General features: G+C 41.0%; 1 protein-coding gene across 1 annotated transcript; it reads right to left on the bottom strand.

Moving 5' to 3' along the window:
* Positions 1-1,926: 1,926 nt before the first annotated feature.
* On the bottom strand, positions 1,927-20,480 carry LOC119722997 (slowpoke-binding protein-like). The gene is made up of 14 exons (XM_038193447.1): positions 20,336-20,480; positions 18,493-18,566; positions 15,888-15,985; positions 14,703-14,783; positions 12,819-12,970; positions 12,167-12,277; positions 11,446-11,541; positions 10,266-10,351; positions 9,567-9,673; positions 8,044-8,147; positions 6,429-6,479; positions 4,955-5,020; positions 4,437-4,540; positions 1,927-2,526 (listed from the first exon to the last, which is right to left on the bottom strand). The coding sequence occupies exons 1-14, from the start codon at positions 20,363-20,365 to the stop codon at positions 2,208-2,210; spliced, it is 1,479 nt and encodes a 492-aa protein (XP_038049375.1). The 5' UTR covers positions 20,366-20,480; the 3' UTR covers positions 1,927-2,207.
* Positions 20,481-21,454: the final 974 nt, after the last annotated feature.

The raw sequence follows: 21,454 nt of genomic DNA, 5'->3' as shown, positions 1-21,454 counted from the left end.
ACTGCACGTAAGAATCTTTCTTTAAAGCAATTATTGGCATTCATATTTTCTTTACAAAAAAAAGTCAACTTACGTATTATAATGAATGAATGAATTCAATTTAAAGAATACAGCAGCATTTCACAGAATTTAAAACTGCACAGTGTCAACTTTGATACAATGATCAATTGTTTAATTTGCAAGTTAAGTCTGTGTATAATTTAAAAGAAAAGAAACGACCTTTACACTACAACTACACATGCCATTCAGTCCAATACATGAGCAAGTAATTGTATCTTTGGTGGTATCTGAGAATTGCAGTTATTTCTGTTAAACTTCAGCTTCTCAAAATATATTTTTTGAGTCGGTGGCGCAACCGGGGAGGGGGGGGGGGGCCTTTTTTGGTTAATCATATTTTTTTTTGTCCCACAATTTGATAGGGGTGCGGCCAAAAATGTTGGGCAACATTTTTTTGAAAAAATTCAAACATCTTAAATAATTTGGAAAAACAATTTGTGACAAATGTTGTACATTACCTTTAAACTTTGTAACATTTTTCTGTCCAATTGGCAAGATTCTCAATTCAAGTATATGACTTTTTCTAACTAGCTAGTTTCTAAAATCAAATCCTTTTGAAACTTTATGTCTAGTTTGAATTTTTTCAACATTTTGCTGTCCAACTTGCTGGCGACCAAAATGAAATACCCAGTGGCGAAGCCAGGGGGTTGCAAAGTGGCAGGTTGCAACGGGCTAGAGATTTTTAACGAAATCGGGATGCTGATGGAAGCAAAATCGGGACGGAAAAAACGGCCTGTCGGAAAAATCATGTGTCCGTCTGCAAATTTGCCCGGCGGTAAAAATCTTCTCCACCATTTCGTCACCGTCAACACGAAGTGACCTTTACCCCGCAGAGTGGAAAATGTGTGTTTCGAGATACAAGTGATTTAAGTTGACGATGTTTTGAAATGGTGATCTGAATATCGTTTTAGCCTCAAAATTCATATTTTAATACAATGTAGTTGCATTGTCTGAAAGCTGGGATCCAGAATGACACGTTAATGTCCGATTTTTATTAAACAAAATAACTATTAATCATAAGTACACCTCTGTTGGAGTTTTCACAAAGTGACGCTACCAACGTGTATTAGCTATGGGCTTAGGGTGACTTTGTGAAAACGCCAGAAGTCAATCGCGCATATCACGTGACATTTGTGTTACTTCGTGAAAATGCAAAACCCGATTTTGACGCGCAGTGTGCAGGCAGTTTACATGCGAAAGAACGGTATAGTACACCGTCGTTTTGACTCATGAAGCTACAAACGTTAATTAATGTTAATTCATAAATACCTCATACAGTTTAGCCATTCCTATTGGTCGAGAGCCCGTCACGTGGCCGGTCTTAAACGGATGATAAAGACATGGCTAGCTGGTCTTAAACACTTTTCCAGTGTCGCAATAAAATGTAGACCCCTAAAAATCCAGTGCCTCTTACCGTTTCATTGGTTGAACGTTCACAATCCTCACGTAGGCATGCGCAACTCTACCAGTAAGTCAGAATTTTATAGTTCTAAATTCAAAACGCGACATCGCTCAGAACATGCCACGCGCGCGCCAATCTCCATAAAAGGGCTGTTTACATCTTACTCGCCAGCTGAACACTCCATTATTTTGCTAGAGGGATGTTTCAAAAAGCATGAAGTGAACTTGTTGAACAAATCGGTATTTTTTGAACGAATTATTTGATATTTTTTTACCAAAAAGGTATTTATGAATGGGAATAAATATGTGCTCAGTCGGTATTTATCACTCTGTTTAAGACCACTTAGAGTCTGGGTGCTGATAATTACCCTCGCCTCCGGCTCGGGTAATTATCAGCACCCAGACTCTAAGTGGTCTTAAACAGAGTGATAAAAGCCTCCAGAGCACACATTTATTCCCTTATTAATATTTTGACAAAACTAATTAACCCTGTGTATAGTAACTTCTTGAGGTGATAGATTATGTGTAATTAATCACCAATCAGGGAAAAAACAAATCAAAATCCCAAAATACCAATTTTTCGACGTTAGTGTCACTTTGTGGTGACGGTGATGATTAACCATGGATGGTCTGTTAATTTATAAGTGCAATGACAATTCTATTTTGCAACGGCAAACAAAACCCTGGTACCGCGACTGGAAATACCGCCCCTTGACCTTGAAATAATGCTGGTGAGACGCTGGCTACATTTACACATTTTGGCTTGTTCCTGTCGGCCTCAGAGTGAGACCCTTCCGGATGTCGCTCAGTAGTGAGCTCCTCTCTTCAGAAATGCTGGGCAGATTAGGCTGGGCTCTTGGGGTGACTACCGCTACGGCAGGAGGCGGAGGAGCAAGCGGTGCTGCTTGGGGAGGTGTTGGGGTGATGGCCGCTGGGATGGGAGTCACCCGGGAAGAAGCGTAACCATCAGATGCCGACGGCAGGGTACCATTATTGACTGGCTCCTGGGACAGTACTGTTTCCGCCTCGTTGCTCTTGAGCGAGGACCCGGACGATCTACGTTTTGACCTGACGGAAAAATAAAAGGAATAACCAGATCTGACCACAAATCAAAGCTACTTGCAGTTCCAATGAGGCAGACATCACTGCTGCATCGGTGTTTTAGTGGATTTCATTTCCAGTCCCATCTAGTCCAAGGTCATACAGTTCTAAGTTAACCCTTTCATTACCACATTGTTTATTGACTTGGCTCTCCCCAGGACCAAATTGGTTGCTCATGCAGTCCTGCGGAAATCACTAAAGCGTGAACAAAATGACCACAAGTCGAAAACTCACTTTTTTCAACCCAGATTTTCACTGCCAAGGAGTGAATTTAATCATAGGTGTTGTGTGTAAAGTTTGTTCCTTGAACCTTACTCTTTTATGTGATGTAAAAACGAAGTCCATATGTGCAAATATAAGAAAGTTATGCTGTTTTGTTCATCTGGTTCCATTTATCAAACTGCAAGCCATTTCACCACATGGCCAAATGGCACTCCATACCTCAACTTGTGCGTGGATACTTCTGAAAAACTTTTCTCATTTTTTTGTAATGGTAATACTATGAATAAACTACACCATTAGAACGATCCGAAAACACTCGTTCAGCTGGTATATGGTTAATGTATGGGCAGCCAACCATATCAACATGCCGCCTTTCTGAAAAGTAGTAAATAATCTGTGTTGAGGGTGTTCTGTGTGTGGTTTCCTTGTCGACTAAACTCGCCCATGGGAACCAGCAGGGGGGTTCTTCTTGTCGACAAAAGTCGCCCATGGTAAGGAAAGGGTTAAGTCATTAATAACTCAAAGGAACTGTGACAATTGACATTTCCTTAACCCCGTTAATTGTAACCAGTGGAGTGTCATGGCCCAGTGGTTAAGAGTACCGCACCAAACTCATGCTCTGGTGTTTCAGAGGCAACAGTGGTGTGGGTTTGAGCCCGCCGGCGGACACTTGTGCCCTTAGGCAAGGCACTTGACCATTATTGCTTCGTCCTTCAGATGGGACGTAAAGCCGTAGGTCCCGTGTGTTGTGTAATGAAATGCACGTAAAGGAATCCAGTAACACTTATCGCTATTAAGAGAAGGGGTTTGCCCTGGTGTTTCTGGCCTAATTTTAAAACTCCCTTTCGGAGTATTTCAAAGGCAACAGTGGCGTGGGTTCGAGCCCGCCGATGGACACTTGCGCCCTTAGGCAAGGCACTTGACCATTATTGCTTCGTCCTTCAGATGGGACATAAAGCCGTAGGTCCCGTGTGTTGTGTAATGAAATGCAAGTTAAAGAACCCAGTAACACTTATCGCTAAGAGAAGGGGTTTGCTTCGGCATTTCTGGCCTCCTGTTAAAACTCCCCCTTCGGAGTATTTAGGAGAAAAACCAACCAAGAACCAAGTACTTGCGAATCGAATTTTGATGCACATGTGACCGGACTTGTATTTGGAACCTGTAAACACTTTTTGATCAACGCAGTATGTAAGGGAGCAGACTAATGGACAGCCTGGCAGCTCATGCACGATGTTGATGTACGACCGTTTTCTCTGATTTTTTTGTCTTGATCAAAATTTCTCGAAGAGTGTTTGTGTCGGTCGAGATCATAAGTGGCTGCAGAATTCTTAAGCCTTGTGGCCTTACTGAGGTCACCTCAAGCTCCACTCTGAAGAATATATTTGAGAGTTTTAAGGGGATCGAAGCATCATCTGCAACATCAGCCGATATTTGAAGAAAAAAAAGTAGGGGAAAAATAAAACCAGCGTCGCCGCACTACTTTTCGGGCAAGCTCCATACCAAAAACTGGAGACTTTTTTGGGGGGGCCTAATGTCAGGCAGGATAATTTAATCTAACGCAATTTATTTTGTGTACACCCTTAAACAACAAAAAACGATAGTTTATCTAAAAAGCAACGTATCTGGAACTGATATGTGTCTGATCTCATTCTTACCTGGTGTGTTTGGAAGGTGTTCCACGTCTTATGGACTGAGTCTTGAGAATGCGTCCTTTCTTGACCGTCTTCAAGAGGTTCTTCATTGCAGACGTCAGATGAATCTGTTCATAATATCACAAGAACTTATAGGCGGGCATATGAATTGGACTCGGCAAAGTACGTTTCAAGTACTTTTGTCCTGAAAGTTGAATGTCTAAGTGACAGTCCAAAGTCTTGAATTTCATCTGTGACCAAAACTTGAAGCATTGATTCTCAAAACCATTCCCTTGAAAGGGGTTGTTGGCATCAGATTTGCCTCAAAGTAAAAATGAAACAGCAACTTTATATATCATCTAATTTATATTTTTTAATTATTCTAATTTGTTTCCACTTCTCAGAAATTTCAGAAATTTTGGTTTGTTGGTATTTTAAAAACATACATAGGGACAATCTTGTAAAATCTAGGACAATCGTTATAGTTTTGCATCTGTATAAAACATAAACAAATTTGAACTAACTTCCAGTTTTATATTCACCTCTGTTGGTGGTTTCTTTTCTAGTTCTTTCAGCCTGACGTTTTGGAAGAAATCATGTTCAGCAATCTATATAAAAGAAGGTCAAACAATTAGGGAATATCACTGACATAAACCCACCACAGAAACGAATCAGAGAAACAGCTTCATACAAATCTTCCCTTAACTAAGGTCAGTTCTAAAAAAAAAAAAATAAACAAAAACAAAAACCAATTTCTCCCTGAGAAGATCTTGTAACTGCAGGTTCAAATACTTGCATTAATATCTACTCCCAATGTTTAAGAAATGAACGAAACTTCATTCATAAGATGGAGTTTATGTCGGAATGATGTAAATATTCTTCAACCATGGGCCAGCGTGTTCGTGTCTGGAGAAACAAATGCCTCACTCTCCGAGCCCAAACCCGGATCTACACCACCTGTATCCTACCGATCCTCTTACATGGATCTGAGACATGGTCGCTGCTCAAGGAGGATGGACGTACATGTAGACTCCAAGCTTTCCATATGCTTTGTCAACGCCGCATACTTGGGGTGAGATGGTCTGATTTTATCACCAACGAGACCAAATCTCACAAAACCAGGCTGGAGGATATTCACTGCATCATATCATCACGGCGTCACTCTATCTTTGGGCACATTCGTTAGCAACACTCCAGCACAAGCTGCCCTCAAGCTGGCCGTTGATGCATCTACAGGAGTCAAGCCTGATCCTGGTTGGTCAAGACCACGTGGCCGACCCCGAAATAGCTGGGTGCGACAGCTTGAGGCCAACCATGCTCTGTCAGCCTCTGACCTGTGGCACACCTCGACTGACCAGTTGGTGTGGGTGGCTCAACGTCCCGTAGCTGGATTTTTGGAGACTGATGATGATGATGATGATGATGAAAATACAATATTAGGTTTTGCCCTTCATAAATGTATTTCTATATAAACACTAAATGTTGTCCTTAGTGATTGTGAGAAAGAAATCACTCTGGTGGGAGTCGAGAGGCAAGACATCTGGACTAGTAAGCAGGAGGTCGTGGGTTTGAGTCCCACCCAACTGATTTTTTTTCTCCAACACTCATGTATCCTGTATAACACTTGAGTATACAGGATTTATAGAAATAAGTTGGTGAAGGGCAAAACTTAATATTGAATTCCATCTTATGGATAGTTTGGTTGTGCTACCTGCCGCTATATCAGATTCCAACCAGCCAGCCGACCCCGGCAAGCTCGGTGGTCCAGTGGCAAGACGTCTGCACTAGTAAGCAGGAGGTCGTTGGTTTGAGTCCCATCCCAAGTGATTTTTTTCCCACAATCTCTCTGGACAACACTGAGTAAACAGTGTTTATAAAAATACATTGGTGAAGGGCGCCTAACATTTAACATTCAAGGGGGCACTATAAGGCATAAAAACACTTTTAAAAATCTAAGCCTTTCTCTTGATAAGAAACACAAATAAAAATCATAACAGAAACAGTAATCATAGTTACCTCTCTCAGACTTGGGTAAGCTCCGTTAGCGTCGAAGATGAATTCAAGGATCTGTAATTACCAAATCAGATAGGATTAAGCAACAAAAACAGCATACTCTTAATGGGGCATTACAGCCCAAAATCCCCAAAATTTTCTTGTTTTGGATTGTTTACTTATACTATTTCTAAGGTCTGGTTTGAAAGGAAACAAACCCAATGTCTTAGCGTTTCCTGAGAAAAAGTTGATTTTAAGATACAACATTTGCAATCATCACAAAACGAAATGATCAAATTATCACAAAATACCTTACTAGATTGTTAGGGCATGACAGTCTAAAGCATCCTGTAAAATCATGGCTCCTGGTGTGCTGACATTTTCAAGCAAAATGGTATTTTTTCCAACGCTGGTCGGTCGAAAAGCATTGGAGAAAACTGTTTTTTTTCTTCAAAAACTGCTTGGAAACTCTTTGCTGCAAACACTGCAAAAACTCTTTGCAATTGATTACACACCTGTGAAGGGGTACAAGCCTGCTAAGACTGATTCTCTGACCTTACAATTCCCCAAAGTCTATAAATTCTCTGTTTCGTCTTGAGTGGGGTCAGGGAACCAGACTACAAGAACAATAATGGTTTTCCTGCATCTACAATCCCAAAATGTGAAACGAGTCATTTTAACAAAATTTGTTAAACCATACTAATCCTCCAAATCCATTTATTTCTAAAAACTGAAGCAAAAGCAAATGTTGTACAGTCCCTTTAAGCTGTTTTTTTTGGTGCCGAAATGGCAGGATTGAGCTGTATACTCCCCAGGGAGCTGAGATGGTACTTGCAATGTTTCATTGTCCCAATGAGCAGGCTAATAATGATGTAGCGCCTTGAGCACAAATATTGTTGGATACGTGCGCTATATAAATGCACATCATTATTACTGAGCCAGAGTCCCCACAGTCAGAGCCTAAAATATCCTTCAGCCCCAGCTGGAGAGGGAGCCAAAGTTTCAAAATCCCTAATATCAATTATAACAAATAAAAATGGAATAATTAAAGGAAGCCTTGATTAATTCCGGCAGAACCTTTTCTAAAGGTTAAAGGTATAGTCCATCATTTGTAATTTGTGCATTTGTTCGTTTGAAGCAACAAAAGTGTTCATAATCTAATGAAGGATACTGAACAACTAACCTGATGAAGTTTCAGCTCAGCTTCAGCTGTATATTCCGAGAAAAACAGCATTCTAGGATCTCAATTTCAAATCAAAAGTTGCTGAATCATGTTTTGAATTGATTTGAATTGCAGCTATACGCGATGTCGCGCACTGATCCGACAAATTATAGCAACCGCGCGCGCCTGTGCGTCGTGCCAATGCTTGCGCGCGCTGCGCCGAATGACAAAACGAACTACTAATTTAAATTTTCCTACGATGCGTCTTAAGACGCACCGTTGGAAAGGCCTTCTTTCGTTGATTACTTCAAAATGATAGCTCGCCAGAAAGATTAATTTCACAGGAAGTTTAGTCCACTTACTATCTGTCAACCAAGTATGTTTTTCAACAATAATACGCCAGTTACTTTTTCGGATGGCTGCAAATGATGGACTATAGCTTTAAATGGTGTTTTGTGCGGCGCAATACAATCGTACCTCAACAACCTGTTGGTGTTTCAGCTTGTTGAAGTGTGACCTTTCCGGTATTGCTACAGTGTCTTCCAGGGCAGACCCTGCGCCCATCTCGTACAACAAGTGACCTGGGTAGTGGTAAAACAGTGAGACAATTCAATTAACCCTTTCCTTACCATGGGCGACTTTTGTCGACAAGAAGAACCCCCTGCTGGTTCCCATGGGTGACTTTAGTCGACCAGGAAACCACACACAGAACACCCTCAACACAGATATATTCACTACTTTTCAGAAAGGCAGCATGTTGATATGTATGGCTGCCCATACATCAACCATATACCAGCTGAAAGAGTGTTTTCGGATCGTTCTAATGGTGTAGTTTATTCATAGTGTTGCCATTACAAAAAAATGAGAAAAGTGCTTCAGAAGTATCCACGCACAAATTGAGGTATGGAGTGCCATTTGGTCATGTGGTGAAATGGCTTGCAGTTTGATAAATGGAACCAGATGAACAAACAGGCATAACTTTCTTGTATTTACACATATGGACTTCATTTTTACATCACATACAAAAGTACAGTTCAAGGAACAAACTTTACACACAACACCTATGATTTAAATCACTCCTTGGCAGTGAAAATCTGGGTTGAAAAAAGTGAGTTTTGGACTTGTGGTCATTTTGTTCACGCTCTAGTGATTTCGGCATGACTGAGCAAACAATTTGGTCATGGGAGGAGCCAAGTCAATAAACAATGTGGTAATGAAAGGGTTAAACTTGATACATATCGCTCCAAAATGGAACAAAGAAATTGACTGGAATGGGAGTCGAACCTGCGACCTCAGGAAATACCATACCAGCCCTCTACCAACTCAGCTATCCAGCCCTATGCTAGAATCTCCCCCGTACTGGTAGTTTTTATACACAGGCATGGCTTTTGTACACACACCAAGTCCATGACGTCTGTGGAGGGCAACCATGTGTTGATCTTGAATTGGCCGTTGTGCACGGCCTATTGTTGTACAATTTACACTCACAAATGAATCTTGGCGCAAAGTGGGTAAATGCATAAGCATGTTAGCGGATATGCACTGCTGTCAACAGCCCAATCAGGCGCGGTTCTAGAGCCTATATTTTTTTGCGAGGGGGGGGGCAAGCAGGGGTGAAATGTAGACCGTTTTTTTTCTCTGGACACTTAAGCCTCCGAAAATCAATAGGGGGGGGGGAGGGCTTGTACCACTTTTTCATGCACCCTATAATACCATATAGTGTACAAATTCCCCCTTCTCACAACATTTTTTTTGGGGGGGGGGGGAGGATAATTCGCACGTCAACTTTTACAACTGGCTACTGCCATTTTTTTTTATGGAATATTTTTTTGGGGGGGGGGGGCTAGACAAAATTTTGTGGGGCCCTCCCCCCCCCAGCCCTCCCCCCCCCCCAATAGAACCACGTCTGGGCCCAATGCAACAATGTTTCGCAGACTTGAACACCACTGTCTTGCATCTGGCAGGGACAGGGTTAGTCTCCGAGGCTCGATGCGACTTACCAAAAGCCAGAGAGTCGAACACCTCAGGGATCTCCTTGAGCTTCTTGCAGAGTACTGGGAAGAGCCTTGAGGTGTGTCCCAAGAGAATGTTCTCATAACCTGACAGTCTGAAAATGAAGGAGAGAAGCAAAACATTGAAGTGTACGTTCAGGAGGAGAGTTGGTGTGGAGGGGATAGGTGAGGAGGCACAGGCCGAGGTGGTATGGTCACGTGGAGAGAGCTCTGTGACAGATGACATGCGTCTGCTTGGAGTCAATGCGAGGGACGCAACGGACAGGGCCAAGTGGAGAGGAGCCTTAGGGAGAAAGCAGGCCAACCCAGAACAGACTGGACGACGGCCTCAAAACCGACGATGATGATTCACAATGGACAGTAATCCCCTTTTTTCAAACCCGTTGTCTTGACAATTTTGTCAGGGAATAAATACAATGTAATACAATGTACCTACAGGTGCTAATTGGTTAAGTTAATAATTGTTGTGTGGTCAGGTCTATTGTTTAATACTAAGGCACCTTATAGGCAAACAAATCCACTGCAAACTAAATGAATCTCTGGCTAGGACCAGGAAAATTTTGAGTTTAAAACTTTGTCGTCCAAATTTTGCCTTCGTAATTTAAACCAGAGTGCCTTTTGTCAATTACGAGACAACTTTAGTAGGATAAACAATCTAATTATTTAAAAGAAATGAGTTGTGCTTACTTGCATGTGCCTTTCTGCAGGATGATGTTACCAGCCTGTACGTGACAATGCTGAGGAAAGCCACCGTCTTGAAGGTAGAGCAATGCCTAAAAAAACCCCAAGAATCTAGCATAAAAATCACTTCACAAAATATCGCTAGAAGATATAGTCTATAGTTCGGCAGATAGATGATGCGATTGTACCTTTGATGATATAAGCATGGCATTTAGCACACAGTCAGAGTATGTCATGAGAAAGATTTTTGGCTAATAGGGCCATCAAAGATTTGTCCTTCGAAAAAAATGTAGGTAGAATAACAAGCAATGGCAACCATGTTGAAATTTTCCGTTACTCTACCTATATTTTTTCAAAAGACAAATCTGCAATGGCCCTATGGCCAAATATCTTTCTGAAGACATACTCTGACTGTGTGCCAAATGCCATGATTGTATCATCTTCAAAGGCACAATTCCCCCAAATATTTCCCTATCTTTCCCACTACCAGGTCCAAGAGAAGATTAAGATTTTATTGGCATAATAGATCTCTCTCAAAGACGCCCATCTCTGTAGGAGAACTGCATCTGCGTATTTTACGCAATTAAGCACGCATTGCGCAGTGTTGAAAATGTTCTAAACACGAGCGTTTGTTGCTCGAAATGTGTTAGAAATACGACGCATGCCGATGCGCGTTATGCAAGCTGACACTCAAAATGCCGATGCACGTAGCTGGTCTGTAGGAAATGATGTCATTTGAGAGAGACCTATACAGCCAGACCTGACAAGCATGATGAAGCAAGCTGCAGCAGCAGAGGTCATAATCAACAAGATGAATCAAATCCAGTCTTGAGAACTTCGGCAGCCCTACCCATACAAGGAGAGTCCGAGCATACCTCACGCATGCGCACTGGAAATATCTGGGTAGCGCTGCCAAACTTCCTAAAACTAGGTTTGCTTCATTGCAGGGACTGGCTAAATAAGGGGAAGGAAAAAACATATCCAGCCTTGGAACAAGACTAGAAGATTGCGGGTTGTTGGAACCCAGTTCAATATTTAGTCACAAAATCACCGCTGAATAGCAATATAATCTGGAAAACCACTTTTTGGGGGGGACTTGCAAAGCTTTTTCCCTTTGTGGTTCATTTGAAAATTTGCTTTTCAATTTAATCGGCAAAAAGTCAAAATTTCAATGGCAGATACAGACCTCCAGGACTTGCCTGCCAAACAGCTGGATCTCCTTCAGTGCGAGCCCTCGACCTTTGACACCGTACTTGTTATCCCAGTCTTGATGGGGTTTCTCCTGTAACAAATGGGAAAACGTCATTGCCTGGTGCCCTTATAAGGACAACACACCTTTGTGCACATTCAGATCAAAAATCCTGCATGTGGGTGGTCACAAACTGCCATTTACAGTTCATCAGGGAAATACATCCGGAGAAAGGAGGGGATGGAGGGATACACCCCCCCCCATTTCTGACGTGGGTGGGGGTGGGGGGGGGTAGGGGCTATTGGATCGCCCCCCCCTCCCACATGGAGGATGGAGGAATACAACCCCCTCCCCTTTTTTGACCTGGGGGAGGGGGGGGGTAGGGGCCATTGGATCCAAATGGAGGATGGAGGGATACAACTCCCCCACCTTTTTTGACCGGGGGGGGGGGGGGGGTGTAGGGGCCATTGGATCCACATGGAGGATGGAGGGATACATCCCAGGGGAGGGGGGCATTGGATCACCCCCTTCACACTTTTTCTTGGTGAGAAACAAAAAATGCTGAATTTGAGATATTTTTTCGAACTTCCCAACAATGCAAGATGTATTCAATAGCACTGAAAAACTCAAAAAAGTGCAAGAGCTGCAAATGTGCCGTAGATCTCAATTGAATCTGCTCCAGATAACGAGGCAGTGGTCAGACTACCGAGGAACTCACATGGTAGATGTAGTCCTTCAAGGACCCTCTGCTGTTGTAGCTCTGTATCAGGACTTCCATGTCTTGCTCTTCCAGTAAATCAATATCCAGCACCGGCCACAGATATGGATGCTGGACAAAAGGATATAACACAGGACAAGTTATCGCAGGTAAACAATAACCATTACTTTTACGCTAAGCCTCCAGCAGCCGATTTCAGGAAACTTTACGCAATGGCGTACCTCCACTTGTGCCACAATTTTCTTGCGCAAGTTGTGCAACATTTTACTCTGCGCAACATTTCGGTTATGACACATTTTATCAAAGTTTCACAGTGCATAGTAGACATGGTAGACTGTTGCACGGGTAACACATGTGACAGTCTACAAGAATGCATATTTACCCCGTGCATGAATACTTGCGTGCGCTTGGTAAACAGCAAAAAAAAACATCTGGCACGTGATGGTGTATTGACCAGTGAGAATTCGGCTCTCGATGATGATTATGTATGAGGTATAGTAATATCGAATAACAATGAATATGAAACCTGTTGCATCTCCTACTAAGACAATCCAACACTGGTAGAAAATAAATAAATAAAAAAATGAGTATCGAGAAGCAATCACGGCAAAGTGTTGTTTTGTTTTTGTTGTTGTTTATTTGTTTTCAATACCTTGACACATTTGAGAAGCTCCCGTAGGACTTTGTGGGTGTTACTAGTGAACGGAATGGTGCAGTTTGTAGCCTTGTTACAAGTGCTGAGGAGAACGTCTTTGTTTTGTGAAGCGTAGCGGACAAGAAACCAGTGTTTGTCAACGCGACTGCCTGTAAACAGAGGGAAAAATGGGTTTAAAGGGAACATACAACATTTGCAAACATCGAAAAACAAAACTACCAAATGTTTACGAAATACCTTACTGGGATGTTGGTAAATGACAGTCCAAAGCATCCTGTAAAATTATGGCACCAGGTGTGAGGTCATTTTATATAAAGTGGTATTTTTGTATAAATTTCCAAAGGTGCACGGTCGGCCATTGGAAAAACCTAACTTTTTTAACTACTGCTCCAAATTTACCATTTTTTCCAGTCCAAATTTTGTTTACTATTGGTTACATGCTCATGAATGGGTGCAGGCCAGCTAGACTGGTTCCCTTACCGTACAATTTTCCGGCATCTATAAATTGATCCATTTCATCTTTAGTGGAGTCAGGGAACCAGACTACTTGAACATTTTTGTTTTTTCTTTGTTTTCCAGCATTATCGAACAGAAAACTTCAAAACTTTTGGTCTATTATACTAACCCCTCAGATAGTCCATTTCTGAAAATTACAGCAAAAGCTGAAGATGTACATTCCTTATAACTGTTTTCTTTCAGTGAACTTTGTGGGCTAGTCCTTTTCTACACGACTGCCATGTACATGTACCTAGCACTGAGAGTTAAAAATGTACTGTCCATGCTAGTTTTGAATTTTACCCCAAAGACTGTCTTTTTAAATTGCTATTTTTCTAGCAATACAAAAGTAATTTACTTTGAAGAGACATCGTATGAAAACAACCGGCCAAAACTGAGTTGTGGAATAATTAATTAGCTAATTTTGAATTACTTAAGGCCGAACAGTAAATCCGTTCTCACACCTGGGTACACTATTAGGGTTGATAATGTAGGGACCAGGAACCAATCTACTTGCAAGGCAGATCTATTTGTGCGTAACTTGAAACAACTAAAAATATTAAAGACTTTTTAGGCCAAAAAAAAAAGTCTCTGGTTTCTGGTATGGAGCTTGTCCAAAAAGTGGTGCGGCGACGCGGCTTTTTTTTTTTTTTTACCCGACTTTTTTGCTTCAAATGTCGGCTGATGACTGCAAATGGTGCCCGACTAAACTTAGTGCAATATATGGGAGTCCAGAGAGGCCACATAAAGCTTATTCTCGATCATAACCCCATCTAAAAACACGTTGAAATTGCGCAGCAGCAGAATTCCAGTCAAACCAGTGAGTTTGGCGGTTTTGAGACATCATCTTTCATTGAGAAAATAACTTTTTCATTTTGCCGACGCGCATGGCTACGGCGACACGCGCGCATACATGTACCAGAAACCAGAGACTTTTGTTTTTTGGCCTTAGCTGCGTCCCTCCATTTTTAGTTAGCAACAAATGTTGACATTGTCTATTGCTCCTACATATTTTGACCGATTTCAACCAAACTTTGTCAACAGTATCAGTAGCCCATCCCAACATGTCACATTATCAACCTGGGGTCAAAGGTCATCATGGGGTCACTGAGGTCAAAATCCTGATTTTTTTTTTAAACTCAAAACACTACTCCTTCCAGAAATTACATGACACAATCACGTAACTCATGCATGAACACGAATTTGTTGGCCTGCAGCTCCCGCGGTTCGATCGAGCTTGTTTTCAGAGGGTTGCTGATAGGCAAACATGGAGAAAAAAGCAGTGAAAATGAAACACACATAGGTCAAAATGTGTTAGGAGTAAAATCCATTTTGTTGATGTTCATGTTATATCTATAAACAAATCTGAACTCTTGTCTTACTCACCCATGTCTGGTAGATGCTCTGAAAAAGTGTATTTCCCAGCATGGGCTCGAAGATAAAACTGGCAATTCAGCAGTGCGGTTTCTGAAAAACAAACAGGAGAATTTTTGCTTTATAAATTGTAAGAGGGGCACAACTCCACCAAGCATTGCGAACATGGTAGCCCAGGGATTTCTGAAAGTTGGAACTACAAACATGACATAGGAAAACTATCGGCCACAAATGCAGGTTTCACAAAGTGACAAATATAGTTTGGCAAAAGACAAAGGGCTATATCAATGATTCATTACGTAAACCCTCCTGCTATCTGAACAGTCACAGACAGTCAAAAAAAAGTCACTCCTCTTCCCCTGCCATTCCTTTTACACAGGCTAGTCACCAGTCGGATTATATTTCAAGCAAGCACTCTAACTAGTCAAATTCAGTCAACTGGCACAAACAGGCCAGTGGTAGGCACAGCTGGCTTATTAATCACCTACAGTCAAAGCATAGCTGTATGAAGTTACATAAACAGTCACAGCCAGTCAATCCTGCTTTATGTAGGCTGGGAGAGCTATGTGTTGACAAAAGTCACTTGATTGATTTTGACTGAAAGGACAACTTGGCACAGAATGTATGGTTGCATAGGAGGGTTTTAGATTAATTTACAATAACATCAATTAATTTCTAGTTCATGCTAAATTTCCAAAGTTTTTGCATTTTGCAAATATACTAGAACATTTATTGGTTCGTACTGACATCATATCACGGCGGACACATGCGTTGAATAAAATCTGGACGTTAGGCCCCCCAAAAAAATAAGTCGGTCTCTGGTCAGCGCGCGCGTCGATTTTAATTATGCGCGTCAATCTTTTTTTTTCCGAAATGTTCAGCGGTAGCTCCAACAGCGCCCTCTATTGCCGCACCTCCTCAGTTTTTTTTAACCAAAGAGCACCAAGGAATGGGAAATTGCACCAAGGCAAATGATCGAGAGCACCAAGGCAAATTATGGAGGACACCAATGTACATGAGGACACCAAAAAAGCAAAATAGTACCCCACCTTGTCTGTACAATCCAAGCTTGAAGAAAAAAAAAAAATAAAAAAAAAAAATAAAAAAAGCCGCGTCCCCGCGTCAATTCCGGAACTTTGGTCTGACCAGAGACCGAACATTTTTTTTTTTGGCCTTCTTTCTTTAATACAACTGTACCTCTTACGGTGTCTCTTTCCATTTTCTTTTCTTTCTGAAGTTTGGCTGGCAGTGACATGTAATCACGTAGTGGTGTGTAGTCATATCGGGAACAGCGTCTGTGAAAAAAAACATTGACTGAACTTTGAAAATCATGCAGCTTCCTTTGCCAATGTGTTTCAAGGTCCCAGAGCCCACAAAATCTCTTCAATTGATTCAGAATGTATTCATAAAACGGAATATTTGCGCCAGGGTGATGCAAATTCAATATTGGGTTTGCCCTTTACCAACATATTTTTATAAACACTGTATACTCCGTGTCACCCCCGAGTGATTATGAGAAAAAATCAGTTGGGTGGGACTCTAACCCAAGATCTCCTGCTTACAAGTGCAGCATTTTACCACCCGAACCAGCAGGCCAACCCAGCAAGCTCATTGGTCGAGTGGTAATATGTCTGCGCTAGTACACAGGTCGTGGGTTCGAGTCCGACCCGAGTGATTTTTTTCTCACAATCACTCGGGGGCAATCACTGAGTAAGTATACAGTGTTTATATAAAAAATACGTTGGTGAAGTGCAAAACCTAATATTGATTCAGAATGGCTACTGGAAGTCTTTTCATGCATTCGTGTACACAATGGGGTTATCCTATACAATAGCACTACCCAGCCCACAATTCACAGTGATTCAGTGAGTAAGTGAGTGGTACAAGGAGGACTGTAGCTGCCGCCCTCTGGGACCAGCACAAAAGAATAGGTATACCACAGATATCAACCGAACTACAATTTACTAATTTTTGTTATTCATTTTTTATGGTGAATAAGCCATACTTATTGCTTCTCCAAAAGTAAAGTTAGGATAATTTCCTAGCAAAGTATTCCAGAAATACTTGTAAATTTCAAATTTTTTCAACCATTAAACAAAAATGGTATAAAATGGATGAAACCTGATGTAAAGGCCAGTTCAGTCCTACATCCATTAAAATACTTCAAAACCAGCTGTTGGATTTTATAGGAATGTTCAGGCAATGTTTCCCCTGGCTAATGAACTGAGCGAGGTGGTAACAATTCAATTTGATGATTGAAATGAAATTTATACAGTCTGCAAACCAAAAAGGATGCAGCGCTCACAGAAATGCGTGATGATTCCAAAAACACATCGAAATTGTGAGTTCTTGATACATGGAGGTAAAGGAAAACGCTTATATATTACACAAAATGAAAATTTTTCAATTGATATTTCCTTTTTTGCCAATCTTCACAGCGAGGTGCTGATATTGGCAAAAAGTGAGCGAGGTGGTCACAGAAAGTAGCGAGGTAGGCCGCCTCACGTTTGAATGGGCAGGGAAAACACTGTGTTCAGGGTCTGAAAAAGTTAGAAACATCTTATGACTACTGTACAATGCTTCTTTCAGAGGTCACTGGATATTTTTTGTACACAGAATCATTTGTAAAACTGGCTTGAGTTTCATATTAACAAATCATTCAATTGTTATTTACATACACGTACATGCACCAAACAAACACTGATTCGCAACTAAACTTATCTTATCAGAAATCAGTTAGACTCCGAAGGGAAGTTCAAAGGTTAAAGCGAGGTGTGTTCAATGGATGCTACTGGTTTTCAACTATCGGGAAAATTATCAGGGGAAAAGTCGCGAACTTTGGCATATTTAAAATAAACATCAGTTTTGGTTTAAGCAGGCCTATACAAAATAATTGTACTGTTTTTGTGCAGGCTTAATACATATGTACACACTGAGTTTAAATGATTGTTAAATTTTTCAGTTATTTGTTATAAGGAACTGAGAAATTCACTTTGCGTTTTAGAGAGGCATGCATCTTTTTTTACTCAGTTGAAATATTTCCTAAAAATGAACAACCAACACATTGTAGGCTGAACCACATGTTGGATTTTGGCCAAAAAAAAAAAAAGCTGCTTCCAATTAGGCCAAAAAATTTTTTTTTTGGTCTCTGGTCAGACCAAAGTTCCGGAATGGACGCGGCCACGCGGCTTTTTTTTTTTTTTTTTGCTTTTTTTTTTTTTTCTTCAAGCTTGGATTGTACAGACAAGGTGGGGTACTATTTTGCTTTTTTGGTGTCCTCATGTACATTGGTGTCCTCCATAATTTGCCTTGGTGCTTTCGACCATTTGCCTTGGTGCAATTTCCCATTCCTTGGTGCTCTTTGATAAAAAAAATTGAGGAGGTGCGGAAATAGAGGGCGCTGTTGGAGCTACCGCGGAACATTTTGAAAAAAAAAAGATCGACGCGCATGCTTAAAATCGACGCGCGCTGACCAGAGACCGACTTATTTTTTTTTGGCCTTACATGACATTTGAAAATAGGGTAGTTACACGTAGGTAGGGAATTTTTATTTTTTAGCAATTTTGTGTGTGTATGTTCATATGGAGGTGTCTGCATGTAGTCAAGGATAAAAGGTAGTAATTGATGGGAATTTTTTTTTCATTTTTCCCCAAAAAATTAGCGTAGGGGCTGTCAAAATAGGGTAGGTAGGGTAACCAGAAGCAGAACTATCTTTTATTGGCCTAAGTTCTGTATATACCCATACAATAGTTTGAATTTTTTTCCTCTCTTATATTTGAAGATGTATTTCGCTTTTACCAACCTGTAACAGAAGATTGCAGCAATGAGAATTAGGATTAACAGTATCAGACCGCCGACACCTATGAGAATAGCAACCTGTAGAAAGTATTTAAACACATTAAGAAATCATATCAGCAGGACAAAAACAGTAATGACGCAGGGTGAGTCAAAATCTTTTCTTAAAAAGCGATCAAATATGATACACCACTGAAGTATGTCTTAAAAGAGCATGTTCTTCCACTCATATGAAAAAAAAAAGCCGAAATTGGTCCATGCTATCAGAAATTATGCATGTTTTACTATAAAAAACCAACAATTTTACAGCTGTCCATAGAATGCCATTGGAAGCTATTGAGCTAAGTGAGAATTACAGATTACACACAGGCATTCAACATTTTTAATCAGTTGAGTGGTTGAGTCAAGACTGAAACAGTATTTTTACTGTCAGATTTGTGTTTTGAACATGAGGAACAGATTTGTGTTTTGAATATGAGGAACAAGTCAACTCTATTTTTCTGAAATGCTGTAAAATACAGTAGTTTGTGTGCAACATTCTTTTGTACAGGATGCATCTTTATTGTCCATAAATATTCTCTAGTTCGGCATCATTGAGCTCGGGAAAATAACGCGCCGCATATAAACCATCTCTTCGTGTGTAGCTCTTTTGGGCGCTGTTCGCACGTGCGTACTACACCCATGCGACAGTTCCACGATTGCTCAGTAAAGCGCATGCACAGTAGACTGTCGCACGGGTAACCCGTGCGACAGTCTACTACGCATGCATATTTAACCTGAGCGTGAATCCTCGCGCGCGCTTGGTAAACAGCAAAAATAACATCTGGCACGTGATGGTGAATTGACCAGTGAGAGTTCAGCTCTCGATCATGAATATGTATGAGGTATAGTAAACCAAACTAGTTGTGTTAGTGTTACGTTAGGCAGTACTGTACACCGATAGCCCAGGTGGACCCCCTTTCCTCCCTACGTTACGGAAGGAGTCCATGATATGAAGTGCTCAAAACCGGGGGAAAAATTTTATGACCAATATTTTTAATATTTTTACCTTTATCTATTTGGCCACTGGGTTCAGGAATTCCATATGCGATGCTGACCGACATTAATCAGGAAAATAAACTCTAAAGCAACGTTAAACTTGTACTTTTTGTAGACTTGTTTCATCAGTTTCTCACACGTATACATTACATGACCGAGTTCGTGCAACGTGAACGCGCAGTGCGCACGTGCGATTTGCTTAGCAACCGCCCTCATGCGCATGCGCATTAACTTGAAGGTGCGGTCGCTTAATATCCAATGACTGAGCGTGTTTTCGCGCCAGTTACCAGAAACACGTTTCGGCTTTGGTCATTCATGTCATTGGTTGAGCGATTTCGTGACGTCACTGTTCCAACCAAAACTAAACAAAGGAGGGCGCTAGCGTGCGTGCGCGCTTAACGTACGCACGTACGTCATTGTACGACTCGGTGATAAACTGATGAAAAGAGACTACAAAAAGGTACAAGTTTAACGTTGGTTTAGAGTTTATAGTTTATTTTCCTGATTAACGTCGGTTAGCATCACATATGGAATTCCTGAACCCCCCGGCCCAATAGATAAGGACACATGGAAAATGTAGGTGTGAAATAAGCTTTTGTAATGAGGTAAAACGTAACAAAAATCTGGTCAAAATTTCGGGTGGTATTACGTAGAGAATTCTCATCCTGGACGTCAGTCGTAATGCAATGAAGACTTCGTCCAGCCTGGGCGAGTACTTTCATGACTGTAGACTGCACTGCTGCTCCAACGAAACACCCACAACACGGATTTCGACTTGAAAACCATATGAGATATAAAATTGTTAACATTACCCAGTAGTTCTCTGTCCAAAAATCTGTCATGTTCTTTAAACTGGTTGAAAATGATCATCGAAAAAAGACATCGAAAACCTCAGTTGATATGAGGTGCTGCAACTTCTGTGTCCCCAAAACTTTTAGTTGTTGTTTCACGTGACGCAAATTCATTCTCTAGAGGGCGCTATATCTTTTCGAAACGATTGCTTTTGCTTCGTCTCGGGGTACGGTACAGACGTCCTGCAAATTGACTCCCATACTTCAGTGATAATTACGCATACTTCCAAAAATTATTGAAAGTACTCGCAACTCTCAAATGTGTTTGACACATCCATAAAATGAAAGCTCATATCATAATCTTTCATTTTCTGTTCAATTTCTTGTTCTGTTTATTATATCTGATAACTTTTGGGAAAAAGTCCATCCAAAGATGATCACCCCGAAAAAAAAACGGGCTAAAATGATGCCGCGCCTGCGTTCTATCCATTTCAAAATAAGTAGAGCAATTTTAGGGCGCAAAATTCATGAAGTTTTTTACAGAAATACGAGCTCACACAGCTGAGCACGATTTCCACCCATCTTTGTTTTCGCAAACCTTCAAGTTCATGGCCCACACTGTTCTAATAGCAAATAATTTGAGGGTGCACAAATTGTGATTTGGCCCGCGCCTTTATTCGGCTTAAGGACACTTTTGAGGCCCCTTAAAAACTTCTTGAAATCCAGTTACATTGATGCCTGTTATGCTTCACGAACATTCAGTCGGTTGATATGAAGCCAACAATTGAATATTTTTGTTCAGTTTGCCTCTCAGTGATTCAGAAGTCGGAGACAAAGCCGAAGCCGAAGACCGTGAAACACAAAAAGGTTTCTTAGCTTAGGTTCTTAATGCGCCCTCTTTTGTCTGGAAAAGCATGGAACGTTTTAATGTTTAAAGAAGTGCACTTTTCAGTAAAATTAACCAAAAGGGATGTCAATTAGTCTTCATACACTTAAGAGGATTAGAAGGTAGCACGAAATAAGTTCCCAAGAAATATTCACTTCTCGGGCCCTTTAACTCACCACTTATTCAGCAAACTTGGAAAAGAGTTTTTTGGCCTCCGTTTTACAATCAATGGTGCTCACTCATCCGTGACTAAA

Source organism: Patiria miniata, unplaced genomic scaffold (genome assembly GCF_015706575.1).
Source record: "Patiria miniata isolate m_02_andy unplaced genomic scaffold, ASM1570657v1 HiC_scaffold_16, whole genome shotgun sequence".
Lineage (NCBI taxonomy): Eukaryota > Metazoa > Echinodermata > Asteroidea > Valvatida > Asterinidae > Patiria > Patiria miniata.
Note: the sequence above shows the minus strand (reverse complement) of the source record. Positions and strands in the feature narration are given on the sequence as shown.

What these genes read in the sequence shown, in the direction of transcription:
- LOC119722997 (XM_038193447.1), bottom strand. Translation starts at nt 20,365, where the DNA reads ATGACAGATTTTTGGACAGAGAACTACTGG. An exon ending in GGAAAGAGACACCGTAAGAG is followed by an intron (nt 14,784 to 15,887) that starts GTACAGTTGTAT and finishes TTTGTTTTTCAG; the next exon opens with AAACCGCACTGCTGAATTGC. An exon ending in AAAAGAAACCACCAACAGAG is followed by an intron (nt 4,541 to 4,954) that starts GTGAATATAAAA and finishes TATTATGAACAG; the next exon opens with ATTCATCTGACGTCTGCAAT.